Genomic DNA, 15,955 nt, shown 5'->3' with positions numbered 1-15,955 from the left:
GCTTCTTTTTTCGAGAAAATTAATTAAGAAAATTAACCATAAATGTAAACCGACACTGTGCATCTTGTGCATGTGAACGGCCAAAATACTTCGGACTCGCTACATGTGTAAAGCTCTTCTCTAACGTTCCACGTGACTTCCACAATCAAGCAAATCTGATGGTAGGTCAGTATGGCTTGTGTTCATTAATTGTGTATTGCAGTATTACTGGCCGTGTGGATTTTTTTTCATTTAAAATAATAATTTAATAAAAGTTGTCCATTTTCGTGCCCTGTATCACTCTTTTCAAGGAATGTTGTTATTTCAGAAACCCCTGTATACATTAGTAAATTAACCCGGCCCACATAATATTCTCCAATACATTCCAAAGTGTCACGTGATTTTTGGGTAGCAGCAGTGTTGCTGTTGAAACTACATTAAATTTACCTAATATCTTATAAATACATATATTAATAACATAATATTTATTATGTATTTTTATATAAAATACTTAGCACGTATAGCTATTCGCATAATATTCACAAATAGCGTTTTTAAAGGATACAAACGTGTTTATTACATACCTAAATTACGCAGGGTAGTTTTGTTGCTTTCAAAATAAGTCATTATCAAATAAGATATAAAAAAAAACAAATCAAAGTCGAGACTAATAGACTATTGATTTTAGATCTGCACGACAGAATTGCGGAGACATTATTATTTTCTTAGGCGTCTTCACACTAGTGCTCTCCCACTGGGGAACAATACAATATTTGTCATTTTTTTCTGTTCTGCGTCTTCCATATTGCTAACAAAATTCGGTATCTTAACGTACTTAATCGAAACTTAACAGGCAACTAAAACCCGACTACCCGACTGACTGACAACACACGCAAGCATGCGGCATCGGTTTCCCATGCGGTGACGTCACACCCGCCGGTTCAGCGGATACTCAGCGCACCAGTTTATGATTTTTTTTTGGATGACTTGTAGGCGACATAAAATTCTAATTTTTTTGCAGAGACCCTGAAAATTGCAATAACTTTCCGTTAAGCAAATAAAAAAAAATTGCTGAATGAGCCCATTAGACAATATTTAAAAATTAAAGAATTTTTTCAGTTGCATTGTAAATGACCGAGTTACAATTGGTTTTTGAAAAGATATTTTACATTTATTCTTAATAAAACACAAACGACAATTATCAAATTCTACACTTTGCCCATTTAAGCTTATTTGCTGTATATCTTATAGTTTTCCAAGATCCCTGGCGGGGATAATTAAATTTGGTTAAATTGGATAAAAGGAAAATGGCATGGCAAATTAATAGCATAAACTAATTCTTAATGACAGGCGACCAATAAATATACGACAGATAGTGCAGATAAACACCGTAAAATTAGTAATAGTAGTAGCGAATTCACTATTCACTATTTGAAAAATTCTCCGATATACCTACCTCTCACATTTCCAGGCTTATGAAATTCCCTGATAATTCCTGAGAATTTCCAGATTGGTATACACCCTGCACCATGTTACTCATCTCGTTAATGTGGGTTGAGGATTATGAATGTTCAGAAACTCTCTCCATCACAGCGTAAAATAGCAAGTGTCAGACAATGAGACGTTAAATTTCTTTAGATGTAGCAGCCGTATCAAAGAGCGACGACATATACCTTCTGAACACTCCCACATTTACGCTTTATTAACGCACCAAAGTGACAGGCTCTAATAATGCCTCCTTGCTAATCAAAAGTTTTATTTCCAGCCGCAATACTCATCTTTATCCATTCATTGCATGATGAAAACAAGATAAAGTTCGACAAAGCTACCAATGAAACTAAAATCATCAAAAGTTTACCCCTGTCGTCGTGGTTGCCTTATGACCCGCAGGACCACTACCTCATCAGCTACCTGTGGCTGACATTCGACGGGATGGTGGGAGCTTTTTACATGATGTACACCGACGCCTATAATTTCAATTTGATAATATTTCCTCTTGGCCAGATCAGAATATTGACTCACGTGTTGTCTAACTTCCCCAGATACGTGTTGAAAGTCAAGGATCAGCTCCAGTGCAGCAGGGACGAAGCCAGCTTCGTTACTTTGAGGGAATGCATTTTGAAGCACAAAGGAATTATAAGGTAGGTACGCAGGGTGTAACTTTAAGTGGAGTTTAAGTGATTCAGTGTTTAGTGATTGTTGTCTTCATAGCCAGATTTATGTGTGATATGAAAAAACATTTATACAAATCAAGAAAGATGAATCAGGCAACAACGCATGCAGCTACTCTCAATTCTCACTTGCAGGTTTTGAAGTTATGACTATCTAGCGACGCGGTGAGGTATGAAAATTACGAAAAATAATAAATAAATAAAAATAACTCGATTATTACGACGGAATTTGAGAAAACAAACTTATATGTGTTTCTAAAGGTCAAAGGTATCCTCTGTTCAACAAGGCTACCATCAAAGTTACACCCTGTATGTATCCGATGAGAATCCAAGATAATTCAGAAACTATTAAAGATAGACAGAATTTTAATAAATCCATAAATTAAAATCATGTACATTATTATTGCTTCTTTTCAAATTTTGGCGCAAATGTTTATCACTTCTCACTAAAAAAGTCAAAAAGTTTGATAAAGCCGCCCAGGTTAAGACACTAAGAATAAGCTTACCCTAATCCACCAAAAACCCAAACTAAAACTTAGAACTGAATCTATAGAATATCAAGTAATGATTTGTTTCGAGGAGTACCTACTACGAATGTATGATTCATGATTTCGGAACCGACGACAGAAATCTCATTAAATTCAAAAGTAAATAACTGTGTAGGTCACATCAAATGACGATTTCTATCACAGCTCCATATCAACCAATGGAGGAAAAAACTATTAAATCTATGCCGAAAATTCATATGGGTCAGCTTTTACTATAATTACTGGTAACGGAGTTACACGAATGGTTAAAAATCTCATAGTAGTTAATGTTTAATTTTTTCACCAAACCAGCGAAAAATATCATTTATAGCAATATTTTTGACGGACGGATTTTTGTATAGAAAATAAGTATTCTAAAATTTGAACAATTAACAATAACCATACCATCGGAATAAAAGCGTTTTCATTTTCAGGTACTTGGAAGAGTATAACGACACCATGAAAAATATAATGCTGTTGGACTTCCTACAAAGCTCTCTGCAGTTGGCCTCGATTATGATACAGTTCGTTCTGGTTTGTATGAGATGCACTTTTCAAAAAAGATAAAAAATTCTCTTCTAAAAGTCTGCTCTAAAATTCACGCAAGTAATTTTTTTATTGATTCGTAAAGTATACAGTATAGGCTTATGTATGGAATAGTATATCTGTTAAATCGTAAGATCTGGGCGACCAATTCTGATCACCAAAACGGGAAATTATACGACCACGAAATGACACATGATGTACGGCAATGGGCACCGTCTTGTTGAAACCACATGCCGTCTATATTCATATCTCGCAGTTTAGGCACAAAAAACTAGATTATCTTACGAACACCATTAACTGTTATCGCCTGTCCAGCCCCATTTTCGAAAAAACATAGTCCAATGATCAAAATCCGCACCAAATAGTGATACGTTGTAGATGCATTGTTTCTCAACAATCACTTGTGGATTTTTTTAAATCCAAAGCGCTAGTTTATCGATTACCGAAGCCATCAAGATGAAAATGAGCCTCATTGCTGAATATGAATTTGTTAAAAAAAAAACTACATCCACTTGTTACATAATCCATTCAAAGATCTCTCTTCGCTCTTCAGTTCTTGAGTCAGTTGAACTTTGTAAGCATGAAGATACAAATCTTTCGTGAGAACACGCCGCAGGGAGCTTTTCGAAATATCCAATTCTTGACCACGGTACCTAATTGGTGTCAGCAACACTCCCACGAACTGCTTCGATGTTTTGTGTTGAACGACTTGTTGAAGGACGGCCAGAGTGTTTAAGATCGTAATTGAGCCAGTTTCCTTGAATTTTTCAATTAATCTCTTTATAGTTGAAGTTAAACCACTATTCTACTACTATAGCTATCAAACCTTCATTATTTTAAAAATATCGCTTTACAATGAAAGTGCCTTGTTCTTTCGAGTAGTGCTACATTTTTAATAACCTTGAACTATCAGCTCTCACGCTGTCTTTTTTTCATTGGCAACACTTTACCGCACAAATGGCGCAAAATTCAAATCTTGCGCGAATTTTGGGACAACCGATATTTTCTATTGTTATTCTAATAAGTTAACCCACAGTTTTTATTTAATTATTATACGTTTGTATGCTTTTAAAATATGGTTTGAATAATGACGATAGGGAATATCATTTTAAGCAAAATATTTCCCATGAACATGGGTCCCAAAAAAATTTACGAGGCGATACTTACAGTGCCAAAGCACATATTACACCAAAGACACATTTTTAAAAATAATTCCAAAATGGTCAATCAAATTCAAATGAAACAATACATCCGGTACATGCTAATTGAGGTTAACTAAAGACTTGTATCGAGTATAATTTGGACTTGACATTTTGGAGTTATTCAAAAATATGTCTGGCAGAGCAGTCTTTACCACCTTGTACCTTTTTTTATTAGCGTTTTCAGACCCATGTATATAATAAACATTTTGCTTAAAATGACATGTCTTATTTCACTTTGGCTCCAGGCACGGTGTTCTCTAGGTTGAGATACTTTTTGCAGGATGTAAAACTCTTAAAAATAGTTAAATTTACCAAAAAGTCACGTAGGTACATGAAAATAACAAATTAACGTTCGAGTTTGAAGATCCAGGACTTCATAATTTTCGCGTTTTTTTTTCAGAAGTGTGGTGAAAATATTCGAGCAGTCCTACGCTCTTGACGACTCCCATGCATTGATGGGCATGCGTCATCGTCGTCATGTGACAAGTAGAGAAATCATCACCGTCTTCCCACGGAGGGGGTATAGCGCTATGTTCCATGCGCGGTAGTATCGTCTAATACGTTTGGAACATATTGGAGGCAATTGTGGGCTTCTGCTAGGGGAAACCCAAAAACTTTCGAAACATCGATGAAAGTGTTTTCCCGCCCTGCGTCCTCCGAGCTGCATAGTAGTGATTTGATGGTGGCCTACTATTTGGCGGGAACTGTGCCTTGTGCGGACCTCTCGAAGGATTGTTGAAAATTTTGGAAACTTGGGTGAAAACTATGATTTCTGTTATTTTGACGGAAACTGTGCACCAGTGTGGATTTCTATTGTTTTGGTGGGAACTGCGCCTTGTAGGACTCCTTTTATTAAGACTGAAGGGGTTTTTCAAAACATGGGTGAATTTTCGTCCTGCATATTACGATACTACATACTGTTTTAAAAATACCTCAACTTTGAGAACACTTTATTATGTAAATGTTTTTGTAGAAATTGCAATATCAAGAACAAATATGATACTTTGCATTTTCAAATAATTTTATCATGTTTCAGACAAAAGCAACAGTTTTCAATATCATATTTCATGCAGAATTTGTGTTCTCTATGCTGTTAAGGTTGCTAGTATATTACTGGTATGCCAATGAAATCATGCTGGAGGTAAATAAAAAAATGTACTATATATACAGAAGTGTGACTAATATTCCTACTGACGTTTCCAATTAAAGGGCGTTTTTTAAATTAGTACTACACAAGCGAACATAGGTACCTATGCGAAAACAGTTTAATTTTTTGGTATGCAGGGTGTTTCGCATAAAAACTGACACAAAGCAGGGGCACGTAGGGGAATTCAAAATATGGTGATTTAACGCAACTTATCTTTATACTACGCTGCACCTCTAAGAAGTTATAGGCCTTGAAAGGGGGGTTTCAAATTTCGAAAAAAATCAATACCTCAGTTATACTTGAACTTAGAAAAACCAAATTTTGTACATGGTGTGAGTGTATCAAGAGCATTAATCGACAGTCAGTAGAGTTCAATTGAAGTATGTTTAAGGGTTAATAAGGGATGATGCGCCATTAAAATTTGACAGAATTTTTTAACCCGTTGGCTGATTTAAAAAATTATTACTTTCTTTTATGAGGAATTTAATTCTAAAACTTTTCTTACTCTTATCGGTTTTCAAAAAACTTGACGATCAGGAAAAAAGTTGGAATAAGAGTAATTTAATAGAAAAATGAGCCACTTAAACAACAGAAATACCATACAATTTGCACTGATTATAGAAATTATTCAAATGATCACCGTTTCCTCTCAGGTATAAATTTATTCTTCGTCCTAAATTGAAAATTAACTAAACGGCGAAAGTTATTTAGAATTGCCCAAAACACTCTCCCCGATCTACTTGACGAGGTGCCACTACAACTCAGACTGAAACATTAGTTTATGCATGATGGATATGATGGAGCACCCTCTCATTTTAGTAATATTGTTAGAGATTTTTTAAACCACCAGTATCCAAATAAATGGATTGGAAGAGGAAATAATTGTCCACAAGTTTGGCCTCTACGATCACCAGACCTCAACAAATGTGACTTCTTTCTTTTGGAGAACGTTAAAAGAATTTGTGTATTCCTCGCCAGTTGCGTCTCGAGCAGAATTGTGAAACCGCATTACGGATAAATGCATATTTATCAAAAACAATCAGCAGTTATTGGATAGATTAGACTTCAAGTTTCGATGAGAGAAAACGGTGATGATTTTGAACAATTTCTGTTGTTTAAGTTGTTTGTTTTTCTTTTAAATTATTCTTATTCCAACTTTTTTCCTGATCATCAAGTTTAACGTTTAAATTCATAGCCAACTTTTCAATTTTCGATGATTTTAAATAACAGCTACAATACATATTATTAGTTATTAGTGTTTTTGTTGAAAACGACAGTTTTTTGAAAACTAACAAGATTAAAAAAAGTTTTAGAGTTAAATTCCCTATAAAATAAAGTAATAATATTTAAGTCCGCTAACGGGTTAAAAAATTCTGTCACATTTTAAAGGGGCATCATCCCTTATCAACCCTTTAAAATGCTTCAATTGAACTCTACTTACTGATATAGCATACAGGGTGTTTATTAATTGAATGCCGATACTTAAGGGTGTGAATCCTTGGGTCATTTTAAGAAGAAAACTTAATATCAACATATGTCCTAAACCTCTTAATTTTTGAGCTACAGGGTGTTACAGTTTTAAGAAAAAATTTACTTTTTTATTATAATTTTCTTATCACTCCAGATATTTTTATGAAATTTTGTACACACCTATTAATCATTAAGGAGCATTGTTTGATGTAAAAAATGTTTTAAAATCTTTGCCAATGACGTCCGTACGAGGTTTGAACTAAACATTTTTGAAGAAAAAAATGGTACGCCACTGCTTTTTCTAAAAACTAAAATTATTTTTAAAATCTCCATTTATTTTACAGCAAATTCGGTCCCTAGACTTACTCTCGTACGACGCACCATTTGCACGTAAAAAAATGAAAACCAAAAAAAGTTTTTTCCCCAAGTTCATTGAGACTGCTTTTGATATTTTGTTGCCATTTTGTAGACACCCACCATGCGTGGAAACACTTTTTGTGGGGCAAAAATTAATTTTCTACTTTCACAAATGACGTTCACGTAGGCATAATATTAAATGTTTGGATAGAAAAAACGGTAAGCTCATTAAATGCCCCCTTAAAGCAAATGAAATAAAAATTAGTAGGCTGGGTAAAGTGTCATAATTTTTGACGCTTCTTTTCGCAATAAAGTTGACATTGATTTTTCATTATTAAAAAATTATTAGAGTAGGAGGTAAAATCTCATAAAAAATGGTAAATTTTACAATCGGTGAATTAGCTGACATGCATTTTACTTATGGGGTTGCCGACGGAAATGCATACGAAGCCAGGAGGATATACCAAGAGCGGTATCCAAATCGCGTACTACCCGATCCGAGAACATTTTCTGGGATTCATAGACGTCTTCACGAAACCGGAAATTTAAAAGTAGACCACAGTGCTAAAGGAGTCCCTGAAACAGTAAGAACACCGGAACTTGAAGAAGGAATTTTACATGAAATTGAGGAGAACCCCGAAACTAGCACGAGGAAAATCGCGGCAACATTTAATGTTTCACACGTACTTGTTTGGAAAATTCTTATTGAAAATTTGTTATATCCATATCACATTGCAAGAGTCCAGGCATTACTCCCTAGAGATTTCCCAATGCGCATTAATTTCTGTGAGTGGTTTCTTCAAAAGCTGCTGGAAAATCCGTTATTTGACAGGTACATCATTCTTTTTACCGATAAAGCTAGTTTTTCTCGAAACTCAATACGAAATTTCCATAATAACCATTTGTGGGCGGATGAAAACCCTTTTGCAATTGTTGAATCAAATCATCAAGAACAGTTTTCAATAAATGTTTGGGCTGGTATTATTGACGATTATTTGATAGGCCCATTTTTTCTCCCAAGAAGATTAGATGGACAATCGTATTTACACTTTCTTGAAGAAGATCTGCCGCCAATGCTTGAAGACCTTCCTCTTTTATTAAGAAACCAGATGTGGCTAATGCACGATGGTGCGCCTCCACATTTTAGCTTACGGGTGCGTGAATTTTTAAATCACAACTATCGCGATCGGTGGATAGGCCGCGGAGGAACGCAGTCATGGCCGCCCAGATCTCCCGACCTTAATAGTTTAGACTACTTTTTCTGGGGTCATCTGAAAAGCTTAGTGTACGCAGTGCCGATTCAAACCGAAGAAGAGTTACGAAATCGTATAATAGTATGCTGCCAAACCATAAGAGACACCCCAGGAATTTTTGAAAATGTACGTCAGTCTATGCGAAGAAGAGTAGATGCTTGCATACGTGTGGGTGGAGGACACTTTCAACAACTACTGTAAATACATAATAAATACATTATGACACTTTACCCAGCCTACTAATTTTTATTTCATTTGCTTTAAGGGGGCATTTAATGAGCTTACCGTTTTTTCTATCCAAACATTTAATATTATGCCTACGTGAACGTCATTTGTGAAAGTAGAAAATTAATTTTTGCCCCACAAAAAGTGTTTCCACGCATGGTGGGTGTCTACAAAATGGCAACAAAATATCAAAAGCAGTCTCAATGAACTTGGGGAAAAAACTTTTTTTGGTTTTCATTTTTTTACGTGCAAATGGTGCGTCGTACGAGAGTAAGTCTAGGGACCGAATTTGCTGTAAAATAAATGGAGATTTTAAAAATAATTTTAGTTTTTAGAAAAAGCAGTGGCGTACCATTTTTTTCTTCAAAAATGTTTAGTTCAAACCTCGTACGGACGTCATTGGCAAAGATATTAAAACATTTTTTACATCAAACAATGCTCCTTAATGATTGATAGGTGTGTACAAAATTTCATAAAAATATCTGGAGTGATAAGAAAATTATAATAAAAAAGTAAATTTTTTCTTAAAACTTGTTGATATGAAGTTTTGTTCTTAAAATGACCCAAGGATTCACACCCTTAAGTATCGACATTCAATTAATAAACAACTCTATATTTATAGTATAAAGTCTAGTCTAGTATAAACTCTATATTTAACCAACATAATTAAAATTTATCATTATAAATTATGTCACGTAAAAAATACTCATTGTGGCAACTGTAAGAGTCGATTTCTTTATATATTCGACTTACAAATACCTCGTTTACACAGATATGGTCCAACAACATTGTTTCCCGACATTCTGTTACTGTTCCTTCATAGCCTAAATCCGTAAAATGTTTAAATAATACTATTATTAATTTGGGAAGCATATAACCCTAACGACAATATTTTTAAATTTCTTTAAGTGTACCGGCCCAAATCGACATCTAAAATCAATAAACAAACGTAAGCTTCGGCCCACAATATTCATTTATATGAGTTAAGAGTGTCTGTGGATTCACAGGCACCCTTACCTCTCTCACAAATGCCACTGATGACTTTGCACATTTAAATTGCATTTCACAAAATATCACCTACCTAAATTCTATTACGTTAAATAACAGCTGACTTATTTTAGAGTATCAACGTGTCTACAGCCATTTACGAGTGTGGTTGGTACGATGAACCCAAAAAAGTAAAACAAATGATGCTGCTTATGATTCAGAGGGCTAATAAAGTGCTGAAGTTGGATATAGGTCCCTTCACCACGATGACTTTGGGAACATTTCTAAGTGTAAGTATTTTTTGTAAGTATTCTAAAAAATTATTTTGAAACTGTGCGTAAAGTATTAAGTTCACACATCTTGTACGCGATGCGATGGGTTAATTTGTCCTATTTCCTTAGAAGACAAACAAAATAAGTTTAAGGCTCAATTTTCCAGAGAACTTGCAACTTAGAAGTGACATCCCGATATATTCACTCCTTTAAGACTTACAGGACATTGATTTTTTTATGATAAAGGATTTTTTATGTATGGAAATTTTGCATTTCTGTAAATAGGTTTTGGTTGTCGTTTTCTAGAAAATCAAGCCCGGAAGCCCAAAACTTCTTAATTGAAAAGTGTCACTTTACACACTCATAAATATTTCAACGTTTTATGTACGAAACAATTTTTTTTCTAATTATTCTAATTTTTAGATACTAAAGGCCTCTTATTCTTACTTGACGGTTATGTATAGATAAGTCAAAAGAAAAAACATTTACTTGGATTGACAACTTCAAGATATGGTTCACAGACTATAATGTTAAGTACTACATGTTACACATTTTTAATATATTTATTAAATAGTTGCAATTTTTATAGATATTAGCATAGGTATCTATATTAATACAGCATTCACACTTTCACTTATAACATTACACATACTAATAAAACAACCTGTTATTTGAAAAATGTTTTATTTACTTTCAAATAGTTACTTCAAATATTTTTGTACTGAAATATCGACTGAGATATTTTTTACTTTTCTCATAGCTTTTGACATAAGCATAATTCAATGGTGAAAGACGAATTATTAGATGATTTTGGAAACTAAAATCTAGGAATCAATTCTAAGCAAACTGTACTGTCCGAAACCTTAGCTTCCACATAAACACTGCAACGTAATTCTTTTTAACGAGGTAAAAACTTAGCTACTTTGCTTTGCAAATGCCATTTTACCTGCTCTTACCCTGTATCATCCTGTTCGCACTTGCTGTGTGTGTGAACTGATGATTTTCAAGACTCGTCTTATATTTAGTTTCAAAACTACATGCATCACACTTGTACATTTGGATTTCCGTAGGGTCTTTGTGCGACAACTGTTGCATTTTTAGACTACTCTTATATTTGGTTTCATAACTACACAATTCACATTTGAACATTTTGATTTCTGAACTATTTTTGAGCAATAACTGATGCACTTTTAGATATTGTTTATACTTAGTTTCAAAATTACATGTTTCACACTTGTACATTTGGATATCCGATGGGTTTATGTGTATTAACTGATGCAATTTTAAACTACTCTTAACCAAGGATTCATAATCACACGTATCGCACTTGTACATCTTCATTTCTGAAGGATTCCCATGTGATAACTAATGCATTCCTATACTCTTCTTACATTTAGTATCACACTTGTACCCTCCGATTTCTGAAGGTTCTTTGTGTGATACCTGATGCACTTTTAGATATCTCCTAAATTTAGTTTCATAACTACACATATTGCATTTGTTTATTTGAATTTCTGAAGAGTCTTTGCGTGTTAACTGATGCATTTTTAAATGTCTCATACTTTGTTTCAAAACTACATGTATCACATTTATACAGTTGAATTTCTGAAGAATCTATGTGTATTAATTGATGTTTTTTGATATTCGGTTTATATTTAGTTTCATAATCACACAAATCACACTTGTACATTTGGACTTCTGAAGCATCTTTGTGCGTCAACTGATGATTTTTTAGACAATTCTTATGTTTAGTCACGTAAGTACATGAATCACACTTGTACATTTGTATTTCTAAAGATTCTTTGTGCATTTACTGATGCAATTTTAGATGTTTGTCATATTTAGTTTCAAAACTACACATATCACACCTGTACATTTGAATTTCTAAAGGGATTTTATGGGACAACCGATGCCTTGTCAGATTACTCTTATATTCCGTTTTATAATTGCACATATCACACTTGTACATTTGGATTTCTGAAGGGTGATGGAGCCTTGATTGATGAAATTTTAGACGACTCTTAGATTTGGTTTGAAATGAACAAGTATCACATTTGTAAAATTGGATCTCTGAGGAATATTTGTGTGTTAACTTATGCCTCTTTACACTAACCTTATATTTAGCTTCATATGTACAAATATCACACTTGTACATTTTGATTTCTGAAGGGTCTTTGTGTGATATCTGATGCACTTTTAGATATGTCTTCAACTTAGTTTCATAGGTACACATATTGCATTTAACATTTGAATTTCTAAAGCGTCTTTGTGTTTCACTTGATGCATTTTTATGTATCTTTTATACTTTGTTTCAAAACTACACTCATCACACTTGTACATTAGAATTTCTGAAGAATCTTTATGTATTAATTGATGTTTTTTGATATTTGGTTTATATTTAGTTTCATAATCACACAAATTACACTTGTACATTTGGGTTTTTGAAATGTATGAAAAATCTTTACTTATTAACTGGTGGCTTGTGGATCTTTGCTTATAATGTACAAGTTCTAGAGCAGCTTCCTGTTTTAGACCATTGTTACTGGTCTGTAACTGGTTTTCATACTGACTACTGTATGACGGGACCTTTGAAAAAGCCTCAGGTTTGCTTATTTCAACTTCCCCCATCTCACATATATATACGATTTCATTGTTTATTTCTCCTACATCTTCATTCGTGTGCCTCATTATGTTTCCAATTGTTTCATTATGTAAGTTGTACGAAGGCGAACCACTGAAAAAATTAAAATTGATCACAATGGCGTAAATATTATCAATAAACTATTTTCATTGTAAAAACACTATTTTTACGCAGACTTCTATGTTCCAGTTAAAAAGTAAATTTCACAAAATAAATTATTCTTTTGTTTCACATTCACCATCCCCAAAGCTTATCTGCACCTTCTTTTATTTGTAGTCTACACTGAGATTTTAATTTTAAAAATTTATCATTGTAAAAGTTTCCCCACCACACTGACAAGGCAGCAAGTAAGTAAATATTAGATCATGATTTATAGTATACATTTTATAAGAATCTACTATAATAATCCTCATCAGTTAAGTGCTAAAAAAATAACTGATTTACTGACTTTATTGACCAGTTTGCACATCCCTGGAGCACATTAATTTCCACTTTAAAGAGATATTTAGTTTAAATCATGCGTGTTTTTTAATATTAATATAAAGATATGCTAGAAACCAATTAATAATTATCTAAAATAATAGAACTTGATTTGATTTAGCTTAATACATGGTAGTGAAAATTAATAGGTATTAGCTTGGTGCGTAAAATAAATGTTTTCAACGGATGTTTGCTGCCGCGTTAATTCGTCACTTAGTGCGATCGGGAATCCTAGAGACAGCCAAATTCACTTGGCTTCTCGTTTCGCATGGAAATTGTAGACGGCAGACGGCTGATAAACAGGGTGTGTTCTCGGTCGCACTAAATGACGAGACAATGCTTTCTTTTTCAATTTCTACATAATTTTAATAACTTTAATTTGCAGGTTTAAAGAAATTATTTTGTTATCATTGCTAGTTGTCACTTGTATACTATATACTACTATTATTTAAAATAAGAATAAAAGATAATTATTCAATACCAGTTATAGGCTACAAATGTATACAGTTCTCAAAGAAATTAAATCTTCATGCAAGTTGCCTATTTGAGGGAGTTAAAAAAACTTTTGGAAAAAATTGTATAAAAAATTAAATCAAACTAAATTCTATTATGTGGAAGTACAAAATGAACCAGTCTTGAAAAGTATGACTTTTAATTTTAATGTCACACGCAAATGACCAATTATTATTTTTAACTGCTTACTAACTAAATCTGCATAAATGCTGATAAGTGTTTAGCTAAAGGAAAGTCTAAAGAAAATCATCGATATTCTATCTAAGCAATTCAATTGTAACTTTCTTAGTTGCAGTTTTAAAAATTAAACAGCTTATTGTTAGTATCAAAGATCTAGAGGTTTTGATCTTGGAAGCGAGCCAACCTTCTTGGTAGAAAATTGAGAAGCTATTGGTAAATAAGAATGTATAAGATGGTCCATTTGGCTTGAGATTGCAGGGTACAGGCAAGTTGATAAAAAAAAAACACAAATTTAGACAATCCCTGCTCTCTTTATATAAATACAGGAAGAAGGAAATACAAAGAGGACTTCTCAAGATATACATATTATCCCAATATTTTTCAACTTTCTCACCTTTCCCATTCTTCTCCTTCAAATTTGATATCAATTTCTTCAGTTTTGATCAGTGCATGTTTCATCCGTCTCTAGCTCTTTTTCAATTTTAAACCCTTCCTTCATCTTTCCGTCTCCTAACTCAATTTCATTTCCAGTTTTACTAAACATACTACTATACTTGAAACCTGTGATTATCTTGTCACCTATATTGTGAATTTTTGCTTCAACATCCAAACAAATCTTTATGAAAGTACCATGAACACCGGGTGAATCAAAACATTTCCTACAAACGATGGGATCTTCAGTGATGGAAAAATTCTATGACAAAAAAGGTTGTTAAGGTACTGATACAGGTATAAGATTTAAAATGGGTGTAAAATGGATAATTACCACTTCTGGGATATATCTACGAATCGTCACGAAGTTCATATCTTGAAATGGCACAAATCCTTCGCTAACTAACTGTAAACATAATCGAGATATTTTCTGATCGTCTTCCATTTTATCTAAAAATCTGTTCCCCAGTTTCATGAAATAAACATCTCTTAAGTCAACAAAGGGCACTTTAGGATTAACGTAAGCAAGAATCTTTTCTTCAACGTAAAGACAAGTGGATTTAAAGTCGAATGAAGAATACAGTTTTATAGAACATGTACGACACATGACATGTCTATATATCTCGTCTAAGTTCTAAAATATTTTTACTGGTAGAGTAAGGTAATGTAATGAGCAGTAATAATGTACATCTGCTACTTTGAGCTCACTTTAAAAGCGAGTTTCCTTAGTCTGGAAAATTAGTATACAGTACAACTTACCAGATTAAGTGAAACAGTCTTTAAAACTTGTAGTTTCGTCTATCTCTGTAAAATGTTCATTGCTCACAGTATTATTGCAAAGCCTACAAAATATTTCCTTAGAACCTTCCATTTTTCATTTATGTACTTATTATTTTTCCCTTTTAGTTTATCCTAAACTTAAAATATAAACATTATAGAATTTATAACCTCATACCTCATCCTCATATACCATTCATATTTATCTGTTACAAATTAGTGATGGGAGATTTCGAGTGAAAAATCGAGTGGTACTCGATTATTGAGATCACTCGAGATATCTCGAGATGTTTACTCCCACCACTCGAGTGATTAATTACCCTACGGTTGCACCCCAAAATGTTAGTGCATACTGCAAATAGTCACTGATTGCGTAACCTTTTTTTTTAGAATAAAACGAAAAAGTGGTCAGGTTTTGAAGTGGGTTTTTTTTTTTAGCTACGCTTATAAGTAATATATGACTAATACAAACATATTTATGCGCCGCTGGGATGAAAATGACCAATATCTCGTATCTCGAGTGATCACTCGATTATTAGAAGTACTCGATTACCGATAACTCGATTATCAAAATTGGTCGATTATGCCCATCACCATTACAAATCGCGTGCAGACATACGTTCAAAGCACTGAATTCGATTAAAATCTTCGAACGCATATATGTTCGAAGATTAATATTAAACTACTATATGTGTTTCCGAAATTTTCCTCAGTTTGATAAAGTGACTATCTTTATCCTTTTTATTATTGTGGTTTTAGAGAAAGAGAATTATCTGTCCATAGCTGCTTTCCAATT

The 15,955-nt window shown here is 33.4% G+C and overlaps 2 protein-coding genes across 2 annotated transcripts; one reads left to right on the top strand and one right to left on the bottom strand.

Moving 5' to 3' along the window:
- Window positions 1-1,783: 1,783 nt before the first annotated feature.
- LOC108907756 (odorant receptor Or2-like) lies at window positions 1,784-10,624 on the top strand. The gene is made up of 5 exons (XM_018711551.2): window positions 1,784-2,120; window positions 3,112-3,211; window positions 5,462-5,566; window positions 9,999-10,154; window positions 10,560-10,624. The coding sequence occupies exons 1-5, from the start codon at window positions 1,912-1,914 to the stop codon at window positions 10,602-10,604; spliced, it is 615 nt and encodes a 204-aa protein (XP_018567067.2). The 5' UTR covers window positions 1,784-1,911; the 3' UTR covers window positions 10,605-10,624.
- Window positions 10,625-12,743: 2,119 nt separating this feature from the next.
- On the bottom strand, window positions 12,744-15,223 carry LOC111691618. The gene is made up of 4 exons (XM_023454727.1): window positions 15,142-15,223; window positions 14,717-15,016; window positions 14,345-14,644; window positions 12,744-12,870 (listed from the first exon to the last, which is right to left on the bottom strand). Exons 2-3 carry the CDS (start codon window positions 14,987-14,989, stop codon window positions 14,384-14,386), a joined length of 534 nt encoding a protein of 177 aa, XP_023310495.1. The 5' UTR covers window positions 14,990-15,016; window positions 15,142-15,223; the 3' UTR covers window positions 12,744-12,870; window positions 14,345-14,383.
- Window positions 15,224-15,955: the final 732 nt, after the last annotated feature.

This window comes from Anoplophora glabripennis, unplaced genomic scaffold, assembly GCF_000390285.2.
Source record: "Anoplophora glabripennis isolate ALB-LARVAE unplaced genomic scaffold, Agla_2.0 scaffold393, whole genome shotgun sequence".
NCBI lineage: Eukaryota > Metazoa > Arthropoda > Insecta > Coleoptera > Cerambycidae > Anoplophora > Anoplophora glabripennis.
This window is presented reverse-complemented; position numbering and strand designations above follow the sequence as displayed.

Coding starts and splice junctions, on each gene's coding strand:
- LOC108907756 (XM_018711551.2), top strand. CDS start 1,912: ATGGTGGGAGCTTTTTACATGATGTACACCGACGCCTATAATTTCAAT. Junction 5,567..9,998: donor CCAATGAAATCATGCTGGAG/GTAAATAAAAAA, acceptor GACTTATTTTAG/AGTATCAACGTGTCTACAGC. Junction 10,155..10,559: donor CTTTGGGAACATTTCTAAGT/GTAAGTATTTTT, acceptor TCTAATTTTTAG/ATACTAAAGGCCTCTTATTC.
- LOC111691618 (XM_023454727.1), bottom strand. CDS start 14,989: ATGTGTCGTACATGTTCTATAAAACTGTATTCTTCATTCGACTTTAAA. Junction 14,645..14,716: donor GTAGATATATCCCAGAAGTG/GTAATTATCCAT, acceptor TTTTTGTCATAG/AATTTTTCCATCACTGAAGA.